The sequence below is a fragment of the Bufo gargarizans genome, chromosome 4, assembly GCF_014858855.1.
Source record: "Bufo gargarizans isolate SCDJY-AF-19 chromosome 4, ASM1485885v1, whole genome shotgun sequence".
Lineage (NCBI taxonomy): Eukaryota > Metazoa > Chordata > Amphibia > Anura > Bufonidae > Bufo > Bufo gargarizans.
In genome coordinates, this window is record NC_058083.1 from 93,625,559 (window position 1) to 93,649,405 (window position 23,847).

At 46.3% G+C, this 23,847-nt stretch overlaps 1 protein-coding gene across 4 annotated transcripts in view; it reads right to left on the reverse strand.

Annotated features, from left to right (window-relative positions):
* EPHB1 (EPH receptor B1) overlaps positions 1–23,847 on the reverse strand; it is a 359,685-nt gene that overhangs the window by 235,121 nt on the left and 100,717 nt on the right. For 3 of the 4 annotated variants that reach the window (XM_044289421.1, XM_044289419.1, XM_044289420.1), the window contains exon 2: positions 4,034–4,098. In XM_044289421.1, the coding sequence (XP_044145356.1) occupies positions 4,034–4,098 (65 nt within the window). Of the gene's footprint in view, positions 1–4,033; positions 4,099–4,269; positions 4,401–23,847 lie in introns of those variants that run through there. The other variant, XM_044289422.1, reaches the window with a different exon arrangement.

Genomic DNA, 23,847 nt, shown 5'->3' on the forward strand with positions numbered 1-23,847 from the left:
TGTGATCTAAAATAGGTAGATAGGCAGAAGATCTCTGATGAGAACAAATTATTGGGCATGTGGAAATCTAACATGCCCAACCCTTTTATACTTTGACATCTGCCATTGTGGGAGAGTTAAGATATTCTAATACACAAAAGATAGTTAGACCAGTGTACAGGAACCTTTAGAGATCATACACACAACTGTATTCTGTATTACAGCTCTGTACACCCTCCAAGTTGTCTGGAATCGAGCTACAGCACCCATAAAGGTCTATGTGGTCCTACTGTATCTCCATATGCCTTGTCTGTATAATTCTGTATCTGATGGTAGATTCCATCGGATTGTGTACTATGGAAATATTAACCTTTTGCTTTAAACAATGTAGTAAATTGCCATATGAAGGCATCTATGGGAACCCACAGCGCCATTTAATGAAAAGCTGCACTGACTCTGCATATCCTTTTACCGGTTCAGACATATGCAGACCAAATGTTCTGCATGTATATGACTTTCCATGTAGGGTCACTCAATATACACCTTACAGCATAATAAATACACATAGTACTGCAGAGTTTGTCATTTAACCTCTGGGTTCATAGTTTGTACAATATGATTAGAGATGAGCGAATCGAATCCAAATTTCCTCATGCTTCGTGGTAACGAATCCCATTTTTTCCAAAAATGGATGCTGCATGTCACAGCCCTATAAATAGCCTCAGCCATCTTGGATTCAGCCATTTTCCAGTGTACTTAATGCAGGGAGAGACGTCAGCAGACGCTAAGGACAGAGGTAGAAAATACTTTAAAACTTTTATTTTGCTGTATATAAGTTCAGGGAAAAGATAGGGGGGAATTATTCCACAGTATTGAAGCAGAACAGGGTTCAGTAGGGAGTTTACAGCCTGGGTAATAGGAACAATCCTATTACACCTTGCTGCACTGACTGCGGATCCAAATTGCCATTATACAGCTCTGTAATTCCAGCAAACCGTTCTTGTTATTGGGGTGCAAGTGCTGTTTGATACAAAAATTAACAGGGTTTATTACAAGGAAATATTTATATGTCTTATTTGCCCTTGTGCGGTGCAGTTATATGTTCTAAAGCATTTTTGGGATTGTATTAGTGGAAAAAAAAGCCTTTTTGCCGTTGTGTGGTGAAGTGAGAAAATTATAGACTTTTTTGGGGTGATTTAATTTCCTTTTTATTTATTTATTTGATCTAACAGTATGTCAGACAGAGAAGTGCCAGGCCCTGCACCAGGGAGGGGCAGAGGCCTAAATGTTTCTGGCGCAGGCACAGGTCGCACCAGAGTAAGCGGGCATGGCAGCAGGAGTCGCAGCGAGAGGCCTCAGCTTCCAGTGTCATCGAGCGGTCGTGTCTTGACCAGCGACCCAACGGTTCTTGAATGGTTGACTCTGTCATCCACTTCGTCCCAAGTAACATCAGACACCCCCAGCCAAGAGTCGATGGTTTCTTCAGACACAACCCTTAGTTGGCATGGTTCAGGAGCAGGTCCTGTGCCCTGACCTTTCCTGTCCTTAACCTGCCTCTGTCCTTTTCTGTGGGCTCAGCTCCACTATACAGCGAGGACGAGCTACTAGAGGACAGTCAGCAGCTACTGGCCAGCCAAGATGTGAAGGAGACATCCGCCGCTTCCTCCGGTAGGCGGGCTAGTAGTGATGAGGAGAGTGGCGTGGGAGCTGGTGTTGCGAGCGGTCAGGCTCCTGACCCAGAGATCGTTGAGGAGGACATCAGTGACGTGCATACAGTACTCGATGATGATGATGTAGCTGATCACACTTGGGAGCCGTGTGACGAAGGGGCTTCATCATCATCGGGAGAAGAGGGTGGCAGCTTGCCCGTGAGGCAGAGGCAGAGCCAGCAAGTCGCTAGCAGGGCCCAGGAGTCAGCAGGGTGGCAGCAGTGGGAAGTCGGGAGCCAAACGTGCTTCCAGCATACCTGCCTGGAAAGTAGTGGTGCAGGGGTTCACGGAGGCAGTGGCAGTAGCAGTCAGTCAGTGTGGAGTGTTCGGGGTAAAATACTGCGGTGTGCCAGTATTTTGTTAAGCCGCCAGAGGAGGTGAACATGGCCATTTTTAGAATCTGTGGGCAGAAGGTGATGCATGGCCAGGGTGTCAATGTTGGCACCACAGCCCTGCATCAACATATGCAGCGTCACCATAAAGTGGCCTGGGAGAACCGTGACTCCTATGTGGTCCAGCCTGCCGCAGCTGAATCACCCAGTGGCACGCACCCGATTTCAGGCAGTCAAGGATCACCACCTCAGCCGAAGGGAGCTGTATGTCCTTCCCATCATCTGCTGGTTCTGATGCTCATGCTCCTACTCCTCATCAGTCATTCTATCAGCAATCGATCACTGAAGTGATTGCTAAGAGACAACAGTATCCATGCACTCATCCAATGGCACAGAAGCTGAATGTGCTCCTGACCAAGTTGCTGGTGCTGCAGTCCCTCCCTTTCCAAGTGGTGGACTCTGCACCTTTCAGAGAACTGATGGCTTGTGCCGAGCCGAGGCGGAGAGTCGCAAGCAGTAATTTATTTGCCAAAAAGGCAGTACCAGCACTGCACACGTGTAGAACAGAAGATGGGCCAGTCCTTGAGCCTGTCGATGTTTGCCAAAGTGCACGGCAGCGCCGACGTGTGGAGCTGTAACTACGGTCAGGGACAATACATTTCCTTTATGGCCCACTGGGTAAATGTGCTTCCTGCACAGCCACACCAGCAGCTTAAGGTGACGCTGCTTCCGCCTCCACGTTCTCACGCCATTGGTCCTGCAACAATATCGTGCCTCTACCTCCTCATCCTTCACCGTGTCCTCAGCCTTCACTGCAGTGACAATTCACAGTGCTTCTCCAGCATACCACATGTGAAGGGCATGGCGGTGTCACGCTATTCTACACCTAGTTTGCCTGGGCGAACAAAGTCACACAGGGGAGGAACTGCTCCATGTCCTTCATCAAGAAATCAAATCCTGGCTTTCTCTGTGACAACTCAAATCCGGAACCATGGTGACCGACAACGGGAAGAACATGGTGTCAACACTGCGTTAAATCAAGGAGGGCACACGTGTTTAATCTGGTTGTCAAGCGGTTCCTGAAGTCTTCCACCCCTCTGTAAGACATCCTAAAATGGCCAGAAAACTTTGCATGCACTTCAGCCACTCGTACACCGCAAAGCACACCCTCCCTGAGCTGTAGAGGCAGAATGGCATCCCATAGGCTGATATGCGATGTTTCCACCCATTGGAATTCCACCCTCCATATGTTAGACTGACTATACGAACAGAGAAAGGCCAAAAAACGATTTCTTGATGATCCAAGTGAACAGGAGTACTCTCCTGTGTAATTTTGATGTCAGCCAGTGGCAGCTGTTTGCTCAAGCCCTTTGAGGAGGCCACTTTATTTTTCAGTCGCCAGGACTACGGGATGAACAATGTCATACCACTGCTTCATGTCCTGGAAAAAATGCTGGTAAATCTGTCTGGTGTGGGGACTGGAGACATGGTGGTATACTTGGACAGCACCCTGCCACCCCACATTGAAGATCCGCTGGACTACTGGGCAGCCAAACTGGATTTGTGGCCGCAACTGGCAGTGTTTGCCCTGGAAAAGGTGTCCTGCCCGGCCAGTAGTGTGGCATCAGAGCTGGTGTTTAGTGCGGCAGGGGCCTGTCCACCCAAAATGTGGAGAGACTGACCTTTGTCAAGGTGAATCAGGCGTGGATCAGCCACGATTTCAACACACCAATGCCTGATGCATCATGGTGCCACAGCAACACTTTGACAAATTCGGATCAAATTAATTTTTTCTGAAAAAATCAAATCGAATTTCTGAGAAATTCGCCCATCTCTAAATATTATCTCCCAGTGTAGTAATATAGTAAGCTGCAGATAACACATTGAGATTTCACAATCATTTTGCCAACGGACAAGGTTAGCTCTGCGACATCTGTCGAAACGCAGCCCAGTTTACCGTATAGGCCATTCATCTCTTTGTCAGTTACTTTCTTTTGTCTTGGATACACTCACCCCTGAAGAAGGACTTGCGGTCCAGCCTAGCTCTGCTGTAGCCGTCCGAGTGTCCATAAGGGTCTCTGCAATAGAGAAACATTAAGAGTTTTATTTGGCGATATGACACACAGGCGGCCTGTCCTACTGAACGCGCTGCTACACTTTATCGATTTAGTTCCACACAATATAACCCACAATGAATACCATTTTCGTGTCATTAACCAATTTTATTTTCACAGTTTGAAAAAAATTACCTTTTTATCGTCAACCTCAAAAAAAATTGCTGTATTGTATTGTTCCTTTGGCAAATTCTATGTTATGTTAGCCATGCGAGGTAAGCGTGACATAAGAGACTAGTAAATATGGGAGCAGCTATCACTTCTAGCCACGGCGGTGTTAAGAAGGCTATGTCACACTGTGCTCCCAGTTTCCTTGTGCACACACAATTACGCCTTCTTATGACTCATGTGTATGTGTCACCCAAAATGTCAGCCCGAGAAGTAGAACAAAGAGTTCTGTAATTTACTCTTTAACATAGTGCTGCTTAATAATTGCCAATCTGTATACCATCTGACCTGCCTAGAGATTACGGAACACAAAGTGCAGCATTGCAATATACATGGCACATGGCTTAAAGGGGTTGTACAGAATTAGAAGAAAAATATGTCTGTTTTCTTATAAGAAAAGAGTCACTCTATCCATGGGCTATGTCGCTGAAGTGAATAAGGCTGAATTGCTATAGCACACATAACCTAGAATGCAACGTAACATGGAAGATTGACATCAAAGGAGCTCAGAAAAGCTGTTTGGGGGTGTCAGTCGACCAGGGGCGGATTAGAATTTCCCGGTGGGCCGACGCAGGCAAGGTACCTAATGATCTGATGCTCAGCGTCCGCAGGTGTCCTCCTGAACTCAGCTGTATTACTGTCCTCATGATTGTGTTACAGTTAAATACTGTGGCTGGGGCAGTATTTTGCGCTCTCCTGTGGTATTTGGTTCTGCTGGGGCGGTATTCTGCGCTGCACTACAGTATTGAAGGCCCCGCCTTCTTTAGTTGTCCCCACCTACTTGTTTTAGCCTATCTTCTGTCAGTTTGAACCTACCTACAATATGGGGCCACTTTTAGGCTTTTTTCCAGGGCCACTTTAAAGGGTTTCTGTCACCTGAAAAATGTGATGTGCCAATGTCAGCTGAACATAACTATATTAGCGCTATCTCACTGTCTAAAGCCTTTATTGAGAAAAAATGAACTTTTATAATATACTAATTAGCCTCTAGGGGTAGGAGGTGCGTTGCACCTGCTCCTAGAAGCTCCGTTTGCCCACCTCTTTTCACTCCCTTCTTCTCTTGATTGACAAGGCCAGGCAGCGCTGCTCTCCTCCTGCTGGCCGTGTCTGCAGTGCAAATCTTGCGCTGTTTAGTATTCGGTGCAGGCGCAGTGAGGGAAAGACGCTTGTCGGTTGCCGACTTCCTCACTGCGCCGAATACTGAACGGCGTGAGATTTACACTGCATACACGCCTGGCGAGAGGGGAGCAGCCCCGCCCTGGCCCTGTCAATCAAGAGAAGAAGGGCGTGAAAGAGGTGGGCAAGCGGAGCCTCTAGGAGCACCCCCCCCCCATCCTAGAGGCTAATTAGCATATTATAAAAGTTTGTTTTTCAATATAAAGGCTTTAGGCAGTGAGATGGCACTAATATAGTTATGTTCAGCTACATTAGCACATCGCTAGTGTCAGCCAGCTTAATAGCCATTTTTCAGCTGACAGAAACCCTTGAAGTTCCCATTCTGCCCCTGCTGTCGACAAACTGTTGACAGGTTGCAACACAAAGCAACCAAAATCTATCTATCTATCTATCTATTATCCTATTATCTATATATCTATCTATCTATTATCCTATTATCTATCTATCTATTATCCTATTATCTATATATCTATCTATTATCCTATTATCCTATTATCTATCTATCTATCTATCTATTATCCTATTATCTATCTATCTAATATCCTATTATCCTATTATCTATCTATATATCTCCTATTATCCTATTAGCTATCTATCTATCTATCTCCTAATATCTATCTATCTATCTCCTAATATCTATCTATCTATCCCATATCTATCTATCTATCTATCTATCTATCTATCTATCTATTATCCTATTATCTATCTATCTATCTATCTATTATCCTATTATCTATATATATATATATCTATCTCCTATTATTTATCTATCTATCTCCTATCTATCTCCTATTATCCTATTATCTATCTATCTATCTATCTATCTATCTATCTATCTATTTCCTATTATCTATCTGTCTATCTATCTATCTATCTATCTATCTATCTATCTATCAATCTATCCTATATCTATCTATCTATCTATCAATCTATCCTATATCTATCTATCTGTCTATCTATCTATCTATTATCTATATCACATCTATCTATCTATCTCATATCTATTATCTATCTGGTTGTTATACAGTTTCACAAATAAAAGCTGACTGATACAGCGTTCACCCATTCCCAGGCAGTACAGTAAAGCTGTGATTTATTATCTTCTACTAATAGTGAAGTTCATAAATGGTTTATTACTAGAAGAATCTGACTATCAATGTGTCTGGTAAATCCACTTCTCTCCAACTAATAGAAATGATATTAATTGCATATTTCACAATGACCTGGCGATGAATAATTTAATTCACGGACTGATTGAAAGAGAAAGTGTTTTATAGAAATCATGTATATTTCTTGTCTGAGGACGAGCAAACAAACAGAGAATGCCAAGTGTAAGAAAGGGGCCGGGTCAGCTGTAAATAAGCTCCATGATGTTTTATGATTCAATCACAGATGCCAGGCAGGAGGTCAGCGGGGGCACCGGTGGAGTCACTATGGATGCTCTCATAATGTAAGGAACAGGCTGAGTTATGGATTTCCATTATGGATGTTGAGGATCAGAGAATTATGGTTCAGTGACTCCTATTTCATTACTGCACTGCACATCAGTAACTCCTCTCATCCCATCACTACAGATGTCCCATAATGCTTCAATAAAGACCAGGGGAGATGCACGTTCAGTAAATCTCTGCCTTCACATCTGCTTCTGCACAAATGTTCTCTGCTCTTTACAGTTTACATTTTTCCATTCTGTATTTTATTAGCTGGGAATAGTATTACTTTTGTGTGTTTTTATTTATTTATTTTTTACTGATCAGTTTTGGTCCAACCCCTGGGACCCCTACTGATCAGCTGTTTGAGAAGGTAGCGGCCTTTTCTCTGGAAGCCAAGCACAGCACCATATATTGTATAGTGGCTGTGCTTGGTATCTCAGCTCAGCCCCATTCAGTTCAATGATGCTGAGCTGCTCCTAGGACACGTGACTGATGAACGTGTCGTCACATGATCTCGCTAAGCTGTGAGAAGGCCGAGGTGCTATTGCGAGCTGTAGTGCCTTCTCAAATAGCTGATCGGCAGGGGTCATGGGTGTCAGACCCCAACAAATCAGATATAGTGTTGTTTTTGTATATCACCAGTCAAAATACCTGTGCTCCTAAATTTGTATATGCAGCAAGTATTGGAGTCCATTCTGGTCCAGACCTACCATTGCCAGCCAGGGGTGCACCTAGCCTATCTGCTGCCTGATGTGAAAACTGAACCGGCGCTCCCCCATGCCAATTTCTTAACCTAACCCATTTGCCACAATGAAAGCGCTCATTGCCCATGGCCCTTCCGCTGCTCTCCTCTTGCCCCTACCTGGTGCTGCCTGAGGCGATCGCCTCACCTGGCCTCATTGGTGGTGCACCCCTGTTGCCAACCATAGCAGCTCTGTCACTCTGTTGACCTTTTATTTAGTCTTTTAACAAGCACAATTTATGGCGTTAAAAAAGGCTTAGGAGGATTTTTTGAACTAAATATCATTAAAAAAAGGTTTTCCGAGATATGTTTACTGATTCTCTGGTTTTGTCATCAGTATCTGACCTGTGGGGTCCGACACCCGGGACCCCCGTCGATCAGCTGTTTGAGAAGGCACTTAGGCTCCTGTGAGTGCCACAACCTTCTCACCAAGTGGCATCCTGTTCATCGGTGACATGGCCTACATACCAAGCACGGCCACTATCAAATGGACGGTGCTGTGCTGGTAATCAGAGAAATGGCCGTAGTGCTACTTCAAGTGCCGGAGCCTTCTCTAACAGCTGATGAAGGGAGCCCCCACCGATCAGATCCTCATGACCTATCCAGAGGATAGGTTATCAGTAAAAATATCTTGGAAAAACCCTTTAATGCTTATGTAAATGTGTAGAGATCTGGGTCTTACTCCCATACTTTAATTCACATCCCAACCTATCCCTTGATTGAACTTGATGAACTCAAGACTTTTTTCAACCATAATAACTATCATACGTAACTCCCCCCAGCAACCAATCATAGTAAAGCAAATCTTTCTTGCATTGTGCAAAGTCATGATTTATTGGATCTTTACCCATATAATATGAAATATGATCTGGCATTATAAGTTACTAAGGCTAGTTTCACCCTAGCGGCAGGGGAGTCCGGCAGGCTGTTCCGGCAAGTGAACAGCCTGTTGGATCCGTCCTGCCGCTAGTTCACTTGTGCCCCCAGACTTCCGCTCCGTCCCCATTGACTATAATGGGGATGGGGGCGGAGTTCCAGCGGCAACGCACGGCGAGAGGCGGTCGGACTAAAAGTACTGCATGTCGTACTTTTAGTCCAATTGCCTCTCGCCGTGCGCTTCCGTGCTGCCGCCGGAACTCCGCCCCCGCCTACATTATAGTCAATGGGAACAGAGTGCCAGTCCGGGGGAACTAGCGGCAGGGCGAATCAGACAGACTGTTCACCCGCCGGAACAGCCTCTCGGACTCCCCTGCCGCTAATGTGAAAGAACCCTTAATGTTCATTTGTCCTCAAAGAATATGTAAAGCAGAACAACGACAGACCTTAGGGCCCAATCACACATTGTCTTTGTACAATTAAATATCTTAAATCTGTGTTAAAATGCTAAAATCAGGCACTTTTGGGTAGATTTATCAAAACTGGTGTAAAACTGTCTTAGTTGCCCATAGCAACCAATTAGATCCCACCTTTCCTTTGGGAAATGAGAGGTGGAATCTGATTGGTTGCTAGGAGTAACTAAGCCAGTTTTACTTTTTACACCAGTTTTCCCCTTTCTGTCATGGGACAAAACTTTGAAGTTAACAACGGGATTTTAATTTTCTCTCTTTTATGTAATCATTCAGCATATCATTTCACAATCATTTTTGTCTCAACCATGCTATAGACGTTACAATGTCTCATGAGTCATCAAGTCAGTATGAGGGGGAAGGGTACACGTCACATTTCCACTGACTTCAATGGAAGCAATGTCAGTGTACTGTAGCTTGGCCCAGATTTGCTAATGTCTGCGGCTGCACCTAAAATCTGTTTAAAAGTGGAGCCATTTTGGAGCAATTTGGTACAACTAGGGTATCTACACTTGTTTCTGACTTGCTTGTAAAGTGTGTGGGGATTACTGAAAGGGGTAGAGAATCTTGAGGAAATGGTGTGGCCTAGGGGTGCATCCACAATTCTGCCTCAAAGAAAGCTAAGTAGTTAGTATAAAGTTAGACAAAAGCGTCTGTCTCTGCGCCAGATTTATCCTGTAGTCTGAGCCCCGGTGATGAATCTGGTGCAGGTCTACACAGCCCGTCTAATTTCACATCATTTAAACTTTAAGGATCAGTAAATCTGGGCAAGTGTGTTCTTCATTTCCAGCACTAGGTGTGAGAGTATCTTTACATTGGGTCCGGTTCAATAAAACTATTTAGAAAGTTCCCAGGGTTTACACTAATCTGTGCCAAATCTGCTCCAGCAGAAACCTACAGAGAAACTGATACGATGGGTGGCAGCCAGTACAAAGGTGTGCGCCTGTACTAATGCTCTCCTGCCCCTGCGATAATGGCTTCTCTCAACGTGGGAAAAGTTTAAACATCATCAGATATCATAGGGCTACTAAAATGAAAGCTACAGGATTTGTACATATTAAACCTAATGCACACAAGGTGCGAAACACGGATCTGCAATATCAGTCTGTACGGAGTTCTGTGTGACTGTGCACCTACGTGGGCCTCAGGTTCCTCCTCTAGAAGCAATGATTCCAGAGGGAAATCTAGTCTAGTCAGGGGCAATCGGATATTATCAGCTGCTACTTCAGGTCTGTACAACGCAAATCCTAAAAACTTTCAGGAGTCCTAACTCTACATATTTCAAGTCTGAACCATCAGTAGTTTCTGCTAACAAAATTATATTGGCAGAAAAGTAGAGTTGAGCGAACACCTGGATGTTCGGGTTCGAGAAGTTCGGCCGAACATCCCGGAAATGTTCGGGTTCGGGATCCGAACCCAACCCGAACTTCGTCCCGAACCCGAACCCCATTGAAGTCAATGGGGACCCGAACTTTTCGGCACTAAAAAGGCTGTAAAACAGCCCAGGAAAGAGCTAGAGGGCTGCAAAAGGCAGCAACATGTAGGTAAATCCCCTGCAAACAAATGTGGATAGGGAAATGAATTAAAATAAAAATTAAATAAATAAAAATTAACCAAAATCAATTGGAGAGAGGTTCCATAGCAGAGAATCTGGCTTCCCGTCACCCACCACTGGAACAGTCCATTCTCAGATATTTAGGCCCCGGCACCCAGGCAGAGGAGAGAGGTCCCGTAACAGAGAATCTGTCTTCATGTCAGCAGAGAATTAGTCTGCATGTCATAGCAGAGAATGAGGCTTCACGTCAGCCACCACTGCAACAGTCCATTGGCATATATTTAGGCCCAGCACCCAGGCAGAGGAGGGAGGTCCCGTAACAGAGAATCTGTCTTCATGTCAGCAGAGAATTAGTCTGCATGTCATAGCAGAGAATGAGGCTTCACGTCAGCCACCACTGCAACAGTCCATTGGCATATATTTAGGCCCAGCACACACACAGGCAGAGGAGAGAGGTCCCGTAACAGACAATCTGGCTTCATGTCAGCAGAGAATTAGTCTGCATGTCATAGCAGAGAATGAGGCTTCACGTCAGCCACCACTGCAACAGTCCATTGGCATATATTTAGGCCCAGCACACACACAGGCAGAGGAGAGAGGTCCCGTAACAGAGAATCTGTCTTCATGTCAGCAGAGAATTAGTCTGCATGTCATAGCAGAGAATGAGGCTTCACGTCAGCCACCACTGCAACAGTCCATTGGCATATATTTAGGCCCAGCACACACACAGGCAGAGGAGAGAGGTCCCGTAACAGAGAATCTGTCTTCATGTCAGCAGAGAATCAGTCTTCATATCATAGCAGAGAATCAGGCTTCACGTCACCCACCACTGTAAGAGTCAATTTTCATAAATTTAGGCCCAGAACCCAGGCAGAGGAGAAAGGTCCCGTAACAGACAATCTGGCTTCATGTCAGCAGAGAATCAGTCTTCATATCATAGCAGAGAATCAGGCTTCACGTCACCCACCACTGTAAGAGTCAATTTTCATAAATTTAGGCCCAGAACCCAGGCAGAGGAGAAAGGTCCCGTAACAGACAATCTGGCTTCATGTCAGCAGAGAATCAGTCTTCATATCATAGCAGAGAATCAGGCTTCACGTCACCCACCACTGTAAGAGTCAATTTTCATAAATTTAGGCCCAGAACCCAGGCAGAGGAGAGAGGTCCCGTAACAGACAATCTGGCTTCATGTCAGCAGAGAATCAGTCTTCATATCATAGCAGAGAATCAGGCTTCACGTCACCCACCACTGTAAGAGTCAATTTTCATAAATTTAGGCCCAGAACCCAGGCAGAGGAGAAAGGTCCCGTAACAGACAATCTGGCTTCATGTCAGCAGAGAATTAGTCTGCATGTCATAGCAGAGAATGAGGCTTCACGTCACCCACCACTGCAACAGTCCATTGGCATATATTCAGGCCCAGCACCCAGGCAGAGGAGAGAGGTCCCGTAACAGAGGATCTGGCTTCATGTCAGCAGAGAATCAGTCTGCATGTCATAGCAGAGAATCAGGCTTCACGTCAGCCACCACTGCAACAGTCCATTGTCATAAATTTAGGCCCAGCACCCAGGCAGAGGAGAGAGGTCCCGTAACAGAGGATCTGGCTTCATGTCAGCAGAGAATCAGTCTGCATGTCATAGCAGAGAATCAGGCTTCACGTCAGCCACCACTGCAACAGTCCATTGTCATAAATTTAGGCCCAGCACCCAGGCAGAGGAGAGAGGTCCCGTAACAGACAATCTGGCTTCATGTCAGCAGAGAATTAGTCTGCATGTCATAGCAGAGAATCAGGCTTCATGTCAGCCACCACTGCAACAGTCCATTGGCATATATTTAGGCCTAGCACACAGGCAGAGGAGAGGTTCATTCAACTTTGGGTAGCATCGCAATATAATGGTAAAATGAAAATAAAAATAGGATTGAATGAGGAAGTGCCCTGGAGTCCAATAATATATGGTTATGGGGAGGTAGTTAATGTCTAATCTGGACAAGGGACGGACAGGTCCTGTGGGATCCATGCCTGGTTCATTTTTATGAACGTCAGCTTGTCCACATTGGCTGTAGACAGGCGGCTGCGTTTGTCTGTAATGACGCCCCCTGCCGTGCTGAATACACGTTCAGACAAAACGCTGGCTGCCGGGCAGGCCAGCACCTCCAAGGCATAAAAGGCTAGCTCTGGCCACGTGGACAATTTAGAGACCCAGAAGTTGAATGGGGCCGAACCATCAGTCAGTACGTGGAGGGGTGTGCACACGTACTGTTCCACCATGTTAGTGAAATGTTGCCTCCTGCTAACACGTTGCGTATCAGGTGGTGGTGCAGTTAGCTGTGGCGTGTTGACAAAAGTTTTCCACATCTCTGCCATGCTAACCCTGCCCTCAGAGGAGCTGGCCGTGACACAGCTGCCTTGGCGACCTCTTGCTCCTCCTCTGCCTTGGCCTTGGGCTTCCACTTGTTCCCCTGTGACATTTGGGAATGCTCTCAGTAGCGCGTCTACCAACGTGCGCTTGTACTCGCGCATCTTCCTATCACGCTCCAGTGCAGGAAGTAAGGTGGGCACATTGTCTTTGTAGCGTGGATCCAGCAGGGTGGCAACCCAGTAGTCCGCACAGGTTAAAATGTGGGCAACTCTGCTGTCGTTGCGCAGGCACTGCAGCATGTAGTCGCTCATGTGTGCCAGGCTGCCCAGGGGTAAGGACAAGCTGTCCTCTGTGGGAGGCGTATCGTCATCGTCCTGCCTTTCCCCCCAGCCACGCACCAGTGATGGACCCGAGCTGCGTTGGGTGCCACCCCGCTGTGACCATGCTTCATCCTCATCCTCCTCCACCTCCTCCTCATCCTCGTCCTCCTCGTCCTCCAGTAGTGGGCCCTGGCTGGCCACATTTGTACCTGGCCTCTGCTGTTGCAAAAAACCTCCCTCTGAGTCACTTCGAAGAGACTGGCCTGAAAGTGCTAAAAATGACCCCTCTTCCTCATCCTCCTCCTCCTCCTCCTGGGCCACCTCCTGTTCCATCATCGCCCTAAGTGTTTTCTCAAGGAGACATAGAAGTGGTATTGTAACGCTGATAACGGTGTCATCGCCACTGGCCATGTTGGTGGAGTACTCGAAACAGCGCAACAGGGCACACAGGTCTCGCATGGAGGCCCAGTCATTGGTGGTGAAGTGGTGCTGTTCTGTAGTGCGACTGACCCGTGCGTGCTGCAGCTGAAACTCCACTATGGCCTGCTGCTGCTCGCACAGTCTGTCCAGCATGTGCAAGGTGGAGTTCCACCTGGTGGGCACGTCGCATATGAGGCGGTGAGCGGGAAGGCCGAAGTTACGCTGTAGCGCAGACAGGCGAGCAGCGGCAGGATGTGAACGCCGGAAGCGCGAACAGACGGCCCGCACTTTATGCAGCAGCTCTGACATGTCGGGGTAGTTGTGAATGAACTTCTGCACCACCAAATTCAGCACATGCGCCAAGCAAGGGATGTGCGTCAAATTGGCTAGTCCCAGAGCTGCAACGAGATTTCGCCCATTATCACACACCACCAGGCCGGGCTTGAGGCTCACCGGCAGCAACCACTCGTCGGTCTGTTGTTCTATACCCCGCCACAACTCCTGTGCGGTGTGGGGCCTGTCCCCCAAACATATGAGTTTCAGAATGGCCTGCTGACGTTTACCCCGGGCTGTGCTGAAGTTGGTGGTGAAGGTGTGTGGCTGACTGGATGAGCAGGTGGAAGAAGAGGAGGAGGAAGCCGAGAAGGAGGAGGTGGCAACAGGAGGCAAAGAATGTTGCCCTGCGATCCTTGGCGGCGGAAGGACGTGCGCCAAACAGCTCTCCGCCTGGGGCCCAGCTGCCACTACATTTACCCAGTGTGCAGTTAGGGAGATATAGCGTCCCTGGCCGTGCTTACTGGTCCACGTATCTGTGGTTAGGTGGACCTTGCCACAGATGGCGTTGCGCAGTGCACACTTGATTTTATCGGATACTTGGTTGTGCAGGGAAGGCACGGCTCTCTTGGAGAAGTAGTGCCGGCTGGGAACAACATACTGTGGGACAGCAAGCGACATGAGCTGTTTGAAGCTGTCTGTGTCCACCAGCCTAAATGACAGCATTTCATAGGCCAGTAGTTTAGAAATGCTGGCATTCAGGGCCAGGGATCGAGGGTGGCTAGGTGGGAATTTACGCTTTCTATCAAATGTTTGTGAGATGGAGAGCTGAACGCTGGCGTGTGACATGGTTGAGACGCTTGGTGACGGAGGTGGTGGTGGTGGTGTTGGTGGTACATCCCCTGTTTGCTGGGCGGCAGGTGCCAACGTTCCTCCAGAGGCGGAGGAAGAGGCCGAGGCGGCAGCAGCAGAATAGGCCGAGGCGGCAGCAGCAGAAGAGGTAGCAGGGGGAGCCTGAGTGACTTCCTTGGTTTTAAGGTGTTTACTCCACTGCAGTTCATGCTTTGCATGCAGGTGCCTGGTCATGCAGGTTGTGCTCAGGTTCAGAACGTTAATGCCTCGCTTCAGGCTCTGATGGCACAGCGTGCAAACCACTCGGGTCTTGTCGTCAGCACATTGTTTGAAGAAGTGCCATGCCAGGGAACTCCTTGAAGCTGCCTTTGGGGTGCTCGGTCCCAGATGGCGGCGGTCAGTAGCAGGCGGAGTCTCTTGGCGGCGGGTGTTCTGCTTTTGCCCACTGCTCCCTCTTTTGCTACGCTGTTGGCTCGGTCTCACCACTGCCTCTTCCTCCGAACTGTGAAAGTCAGTGGCACGACCTTCATTCCATGTGGGGTCTAGGACCTCATCGTCCCCTGCATCGTCTTCCACCCAGTCTTGATCCCTGACCTCCTGTTCAGTCTGCACACTGCAGAAAGACGCAGCAGTTGGCACCTGTGTTTCGTCATCATCAGAGACATGCTGAGGTGGTATTCCCATGTCCTCATCATCAGGAAACATAAGTGGTTGTGCGTCAGTGCATTCTATGTCTTTCACCGCTGGGGAAGGGCTAGGTGGATGCCCTTGGGAAACCCTGCCAGCGGAGTCTTCAAACAGCATAAGAGACTGCTGCATAACTTGAGGCTGAGACAGTTTCCCTGGTATGCATGGGGGTGATGTGACAGACTGATGGGGTTGGTTTTCAGGCGCCATCTGTGCGCTTTCTGCAGAAGACTGGGTGGGAGATAATGTGAACGTGCTGGATCCACTGTCGGCCACCCAATTGACTAATGCCTGTACCTGCTCAGGCCTTACCATCCTTAGAACGGCATTGGGCCCCACCATATATCGCTGTAAATTCTGGCGGCTACTGGGACCTGAGGTAGTTGGTACACTAGGACGTGTGGATGTGGCAGAACGGCCACGTCCTCTCCCAGCACCAGAGGGTCCACTAACACCACCACGACCATGTCCACGTCCGCGTCCCTTACTAGATGTTTTTCTCATTGTTATGGTTCACCACAACAACAAATATATTATTTGGCCCAATGTATTGTATTCAAATTCAGCGGGATATAAATTTGAGGCCTAGTATTTAGGCGCTGGGTGACCGGTATGGATTTAGTGACAGAATTAGACTTGGAAATGCACAGAAGCGTGTGTGTGAAGTTATTCTGAATGACCCTATGTGCACCTTCAATATTATATACCCTTTTAGGGATAGATTTCAAATAGCTCTGATATAGCAGAAACCACTAAATTATGAAATTGCTAAATTGGGAATTGTACTTCAACCCAGAACAAAAAATGTGCTTTGACGGACACTAAATATCTTGCCCAGCAACAACAGTACAGCGGTGGGTAACGAGAGATTTAGAGGGATTTAAATTTGAGGCCTAGTATTTAGGCGCTGGGTCACCGGTATGGATTTAGTGACAGAATTAGACTTGGAAATGCACAGAAGCGTGTGTGTGAAGTTATTCTGAATGACCCTATGTGCACCTTCAATATTATATACCCTTTTAGGGATAGATTTCAAATAGCTCTGATATAGCAGAAACCACTAAATTATGAAATTGCTAAATTGGGAATTGTACTTCAACCCAGAACAAAAAATGTGCTTTGACGGACACTAAATATCTTGCCCAGCAACAACAGTACAGCGGTGGGTAACGAGAGATTTAGAGGGATTTAAATTTGAGGCCTAGTATTTAGGCGCTGGGTGACAGGTATGGGTTTAGTGACAGAATTAGACTTGGAAATACACAGTAGCGGGTGTGTGTGAAGTTATTCTGAATGACCCAATGTGCACCTTCAATATTATATACCCTTTTAGGGATAGATTTCAAATAGCTCTGATATAGCAGAAACCACTAAATTATGAAATTGCTAAATTGGGAATTGTACTTCAACCCAGAACAAAAAATGTGCTTTGACGGACACTAAATATCTTGCCCAGCAACAACAGTACAGCGGTGGGTAACGAGAGATTTAGAGGGATTTAAATTTGAGGCCTAGTATTTAGGCGCTGGGTCACCGGTATGGATTTAGTGACAGAATTAGACTTGGAAATGCACAGAAGCGTGTGTGTGAAGTTATTCTGAATGACCCTATGTGCACCTTCAATATTATATACCCTTTTAGGGATAGATTTCAAATAGCTCTGATATAGCAGAAACCACTAAATTATGAAATTGCTAAATTGGGAATTGTACTTCAACCCAGAACAAAAAATGTGCTTTGACGGACACTAAATATCTTGCCCAGCAACAACAGTACAGCGGTGGGTAACGAGAGATTTAGAGGGATTTAAATTTGAGGCCTAGTATTTAGGCGCTGGGTCACCGGTATGGATTTAGTGACAGAATTAGACTTGGAAATGCACAGAAGCGTGTGTGTGAAGTTATTCTGAATGACCCTATGTGCACCTTCAATATTATATACCCTTTTAGGGATAGATTTCAAATAGCTCTGATATAGCAGAAACCACTAAATTATGAAATTGCTAAATTGGGAATTGTACTTCAACCCAGAACAAAAAATGTGCTTTGACGGACACTAAATATCTTGCCCAGCAACAACAGTACAGCGGTGGGTAACGAGAGATTTAGAGGGATTTAAATTTGAGGCCTAGTATTTAGGCGCTGGGTCACCGGTATGGATTTAGTGACAGAATTAGACTTGGAAATGCACAGAAGCGTGTGTGTGAAGTTATTCTGAATGACCCTATGTGCACCTTCAATATTATATACCCTTTTAGGGATAGATTTCAAATAGCTCTGATATAGCAGAAACCACTAAATTATGAAATTGCTAAATTGGGAATTGTACTTCAACCCAGAACAAAAAATGTGCTTTGACGGACACTAAATATCTTGCCCAGCAACAACAGTACAGCGGTGGGTAACGAGAGATTTAGAGGGATTTAAATTTGAGGCCTAGTATTTAGGCGCTGGGTCACCGGTATGGATTTAGTGACAGAATTAGACTTGGAAATGCACAGAAGCGTGTGTGTGAAGTTATTCTGAATGACCCTATGTGCACCTTCAATATTATATACCCTTTTAGGGATAGATTTCAAATAGCTCTGATATAGCAGAAACCACTAAATTATGAAATTGCTAAATTGGGAATTGTACTTCAACCCAGAACAAAAAATGTGCTTTGACGGACACTAAATATCTTGCCCAGCAACAACAGTACAGCGGTGGGTAACGAGAGATTTAGAGGGATTTAAATTTGAGGCCTAGTATTTAGGCGCTGGGTCACCGGTATGGATTTAGTGACAGAATTAGACTTGGAAATGCACAGAAGCGTGTGTGTGAAGTTATTCTGAATGACCCTATGTGCACCTTCAATATTATATACCCTTTTAGGGATAGATTTCAAATAGCTCTGATATAGCAGAAACCACTAAATTATGAAATTGCTAAATTGGGAATTGTACTTCAACCCAGAACAAAAAATGTGCTTTGACGGACACTAAATATCTTGCCCAGCAACAACAGTACAGCGGTGGGTAACGAGAGATTTAGAGGGATTTAAATTTGAGGCCTAGTATTTAGGCGCTGGGTCACCGGTATGGATTTAGTGACAGAATTAGACTTGGAAATGCACAGAAGCGTGTGTGTGAAGTTATTCTGAATGACCCTATGTGCACCTTCAATATTATATACCCTTTTAGGGATAGATTTCAAATAGCTCTGATATAGCAGAAACCACTAAATTATGAAATTGCTAAATTGGGAATTGTACTTCAACCCAGAACAAAAAATGTGCTTTGACGGACACTAAATATCTTGCCCAGCAACAACAGTACAGCGGTGGGTAACGAGAGATTTAGAGGGATTTAAATTTGAGGCCTAGTATTTAGGCGCTGGGTCACCGGTATGGATTTAGTGACAGAATTAGACTTGGAAATGCACAGAAGCGTGTGTGTGAAGTTATTCTGAATGACCCTATGTGCACCTTCAATATTATATACCCTTTTAGGGATAGATTTCAAATAGCTCTGATATAGCAGAAACCACTAAATTATGAAATTGCTAAATTGGGAATTGTACTTCAACCCAGAACAAAAAATGTGCTTTGACGGACACTAAATATCTTGCCCAGCAACAACAGTACAGCGGTGGGTAACGAGAGATTTAGAGGGATTTAAATTTGAGGCCTAGTATTTAGGCGCTGGGTGACAGGTATGGGTTTAGTGACAGAATTAGACTTGGAAATACACAGTAGCGGGTGTGTGTGAAGTTATTCTGAATGACCCAATGTGCACCTTCAATATTATATACCCTTTTTGGGATAGATTTCAAATAGCTCTGATATAGCAGGAACCACTAAATTATGAAATTGCTAAATTGGGAATTGTATTTCAACCCAGAACAAGAAATGTGCTTGAACGGACACTAAATAACTCGCCCAGCTACAGCACTAGGGACAGATTTAGCTGGATATAAATTTGAGGCCTAGTATTTAGGCGCTGGGTGACCGGTATGGATTTAGTGACAGAATTAGACTGGGATATGGCCAAAAAATAAACAGACTATTGCTGGTTAAATGCACTTGGTGTCACAGCTTGACCAACCACACTACTGAGGGTTAAATGCACTTGGTGACGGGCGCAGCTTGCCCCTGATGTAGTATATGGCCAAAAAATAAACAGACTATTGCTGGTTAAATGCACTTGGTGTGACAGCTTCACCCTGATGTAGGCTTTAGCCAAAAAACAACCACACCATTGAGGGTTAAATGCACTTGGTGACAGGCGCAGCTTGCCCCTGATTTTGTATATGGCCAAAAAATGAACAGACTATTGCTGGATAAATGCACTTGGTGTGACAGCTTCACCCTGATGTAGGCTTTAGCCAAAAAACAACCACACCATTGAGGGTTAAATGCACTTGGTCGCAGCTTGTGCTGGCGCACCACAAGACACAAAATGGCCGCCGATCACCCCAGAAAAATGAGACTGACAAACGGTCTGTGCAGCCTAAAAACAGTGAGCAATTGAGGATCAGCAGCTCAATGATCCACAGCTGCAGATCGATCAGTTAATCAAGTCCTTTGGAGGAGTTAATCTGCCTAATCTCGCCCTACTGTCGCAGCCGCAACCTCTCCCTACGCTAATCAGAGCAGAGTGACGGGCGGCGCTATGTGACTCCAGCTTAAATAGAGGCTGGGTCACATGGTGCTCTGGCCAATCACAGCCATGCCAATAGTAGGCATGGCTGTGATGGCCTCTTGGGGCAAGTAGTATGACGCTTGTTGATTGGCTGCTTTGCAGCCTTTCAAAAAGCGCCAAGAAAGCGTCACAAAAGCGCGAAGAAAGCGACGAACTCCGAACCCGAACCCGGACTTTTACGAAAATGTCCGGGTTCGGGTCCGTGTCACGGACACCCCAAAATTCGGTACGAACCCGAACTATACAGTTCGAGTTCGCTCATCCCTACAGAAAAGTCTTCAATTTTCACAGACGTTTCAGAATTGGACCTCCACTGAATGGCAAAGGGTTGCCTTCTCCGATGAATCGCAAATTTCGTCTTATCAAATTGACATCAAATAACAAACACCCTGCAACCATTGCTGAAAGATCACAAGCTGGTCGTGGCAGGGTTATGGTCTGGAGAATGTTTCTGTGGCATTCTCTGGTCCCACTCATCCATGTGGAAGGCACTCTTAACTGATTTGGGTATGAAAAATGAATCCATCTTTGCAGATCATGTAAACCCATACATGTTGATTGTCTCTCCTGGAGTAGATGGGATAATACAATGAGACATGTCACATGGCTAAAAATGTCCGACATTTGTTGAAAGAGCATGAAGAAGACTTCCAAGTGTGAGGCACTTTTCCTTGGATATGGTGTTTCCCCATTTTAGTATGCACGGGGTTAAGGTGTGTCTGCTAGGTGTGGTGGGTGTGACCTCAGGCCTCCTTATATGTTGGTGTGGTGGAGCATGAGGTTAGTTTGATTTTGTTGTCAGTCTGTGTAGGAGCTCTGCTCCCTGGCTGAATGTCTTGGTCTGTGTGAGCCACCCTTATTTGTTATATTGTTTCCCATGCTTTGTCTGTGTGTCCCCTCCTGTGTGTTTCTGTTTTCCCTCCCCCACCTGGTGTATGTTGTTATGGTGTGGGCCTTGTTTGGAGGTTTGTGTTGTGGTGTGTTTTCTCTGGAAGGATCTTGCTTTCCCGGAGGGGCTTAAGCAAAATGCAAGACTGTGTGCTATTTACCTGCCGTACTGTCTTCTCCTAAGGTCTTGCACCCTACCAACTACTGGGCCTCTGGAGATACCATTCATCCGTGGTGTTGGATGAATGGGTGGTCTCTGCCCTGTCTTCAGTCTTAGGGCATAGCAGGGATACCTAGGGTCTTAGGTTGGTGAGCATGAGCCCCCTTACCTTCTGAGGCGGCTCATGCACTAGGAGTCTATGGAGATTTCAGGGTTGCGCTAGGATGGTGACCTGCTCCCTGCTATCTGGCAGTAACTGCCACTGACATTGTACAATGAGGGGTTTCCCCTACTACCCGCCGTGACAAGCGCGGACAAGAAAAGGACATGTTATATTTTTTTAGCGGGGCCACGGAACGGAGCAATGGATGCGGACTTCACATGGAGTGCTGTCCGCATCTTTTGCGGCCCCATTGAAGTGAATGGGTCCGTATCCGAGCCGCCAAATCGGCAGCTCGGATGTGGACCAAAACAATGGCCGTGTGCATGAGGCTTAAGACTGATGACTTCTCCACCTCCACCCCTTCATATATTGTGTGTGTGTGAGGGGGGGGTCATTGATGGTGGGCTATTCACTGTTTTCAAACGGCACTAGCGGTCCTCCAGTTCCTCCTTGCTAGCTCACAGAGGAGAGAGTCAACCAATTAGCAAAACGAGCCCTAACAGAACATCAAAAAAGGGATTGTCTGAACCATGTACCCACACGCTGGAATTACTATACAGAATAAAGCAGGTTAAGGCTAGGGCTACACGACGACATGTGTCGCGTGACAATATAACGTGTGACACATAGGGCACAACTACACTGCAAAATGTGTTGCGCGACATTGATGTCTCACCAATGTCGCGCGACAATTTTCATAATGATAGTCTATGGTGTCACACTGCGACATGCTGCGACTGCGACAGTCACAGAAAAATCCATTTTGGATGGGTTTTCTGCGACTGTCTTGTCGCGATCGCAGCCTGTCGCAGTGCGACACCATAGACTATCATTATAAAAATTGTCGCGCGACATCGGTGCGACAAAATGTCGTTGTGTAGCCCTAGCCTAAACGTAGTGACAGCATCTGAGAATTTGTGTAGAACACAGAATCAAGGAGAGGACCTTGTAAATTGGCAGCACACAGATCATACGCTAGTGAGAAGGAGGCCCTAGCTATAACCTCCTCCGCCATCAGCAGCGGAGTGCTGAAAGTCTTCTATCGGTATTCCTGTAGAGCCATTGTTCAGTATGGATGACGGCTACAGAAAAACACAAGTCCCCTCCCGTCTCTTTCTTCTCTCTCCCTAAGGGCTCCCCTATTTCTCGGCACTGCTGGAACGGGGGGCTTTCATGCATCTTCCCATTTTCTCCATCTAACACTGCAGTTTCCTTTATCTGTGCTGCTGAGCAGAACTATAATCCACCGGGGATTAGTGTAAGCAACATTTACCTGTCACAGCTCTGCCCCTGCATGACAAATGAGAGGTTTTACACTGCTGCCTGGTTATGGTTCTGTCTGTAGATGGTGGCTCCCGCCTCCCCTTCCTTCCATTATCAAGCCTTATTTCTACCTTCCCTGGGACAGCACAACTGCATATAGAGTGCTAGCTCATCAAACCAGCGTAAACAAGCATCTGCTACCATAACACGGGAACGTACACTAGCATGCGTTCTACAATGCTCCGCTATCACATTGCCTTTACAGACAGTATGTATTACTAAAGAATTCTGGAACATCTGTTGTACTGTTCCCCTATTATTCCTCTTAGACATTTCTGAAAAATTGACAGCTTAGCATTGCTAGTTGGAACAGGCTGGTATTGTCCTATCAGCGCTAACAGCGTTAGTCTACTTTCACATCAGCGGTTTTGCTGAGATCTCAATACAGGAGGAAAACGCTTCTGTTTTGTCCCCATTCATTGTCAATGGGGACAATACTGAACAGAATGGAACGGAGTGCTCCAGAATGCATTCTGTTCCGTTTTGTTGCGTTCCCGTGCCGGACAGAATAAATGGGGGTCTCTGCGGGAAGAAAGAGCACCATTTTATAGGAGAAGGCAGAGAACCCCTGCTCACCCTCCCTTGTTTTGGTGGTTTACATTCCTGATCCGTTTAGTATGAGGTGAAGAAAGGTGGGGGAGACGTTCTTTGGGATTGGTTCTGTCGCGGCAGCTGTGGCGGTGGGAGGTCCTCAAAGTTGAGTTGGTGCTAAACGGCTGGATGCAAGGTGGAGTTCCCCGTATGGGATTTTAATTATTTGAGGCTTAGAGGACCTTCCTTCGTCGGTAATGTACATTAGGATGTAAATAATAAAATGGCTGCTGTGGCCGATTAAAATCCACCTCTGTGTCTGAGTCGTTATTGGGGAAAAAGGGAGAAACGATTCTGGGACGTTGGGTTGGAGAGTTAGCGGACCGGTAACCAGTACCATCGTCATGGGATGTGGAGCAAGACACTGTCTTGGACACAAAAGAAAACGGATCCAGTTTCCATTGACTTACAATGGTTTTAGTGCCGGATCACTCATGGCCATTTTAGAGATAATACAACCGGATCCGTTCATAACGGATGCAGACAGTTGTATTATCCTATCGGAAGTGTTTTCGTTGATCCCTGACGGATCCAGCAAAAATGCAGATGTGAAAGTAGCCTTAGGCTGGGTTCAC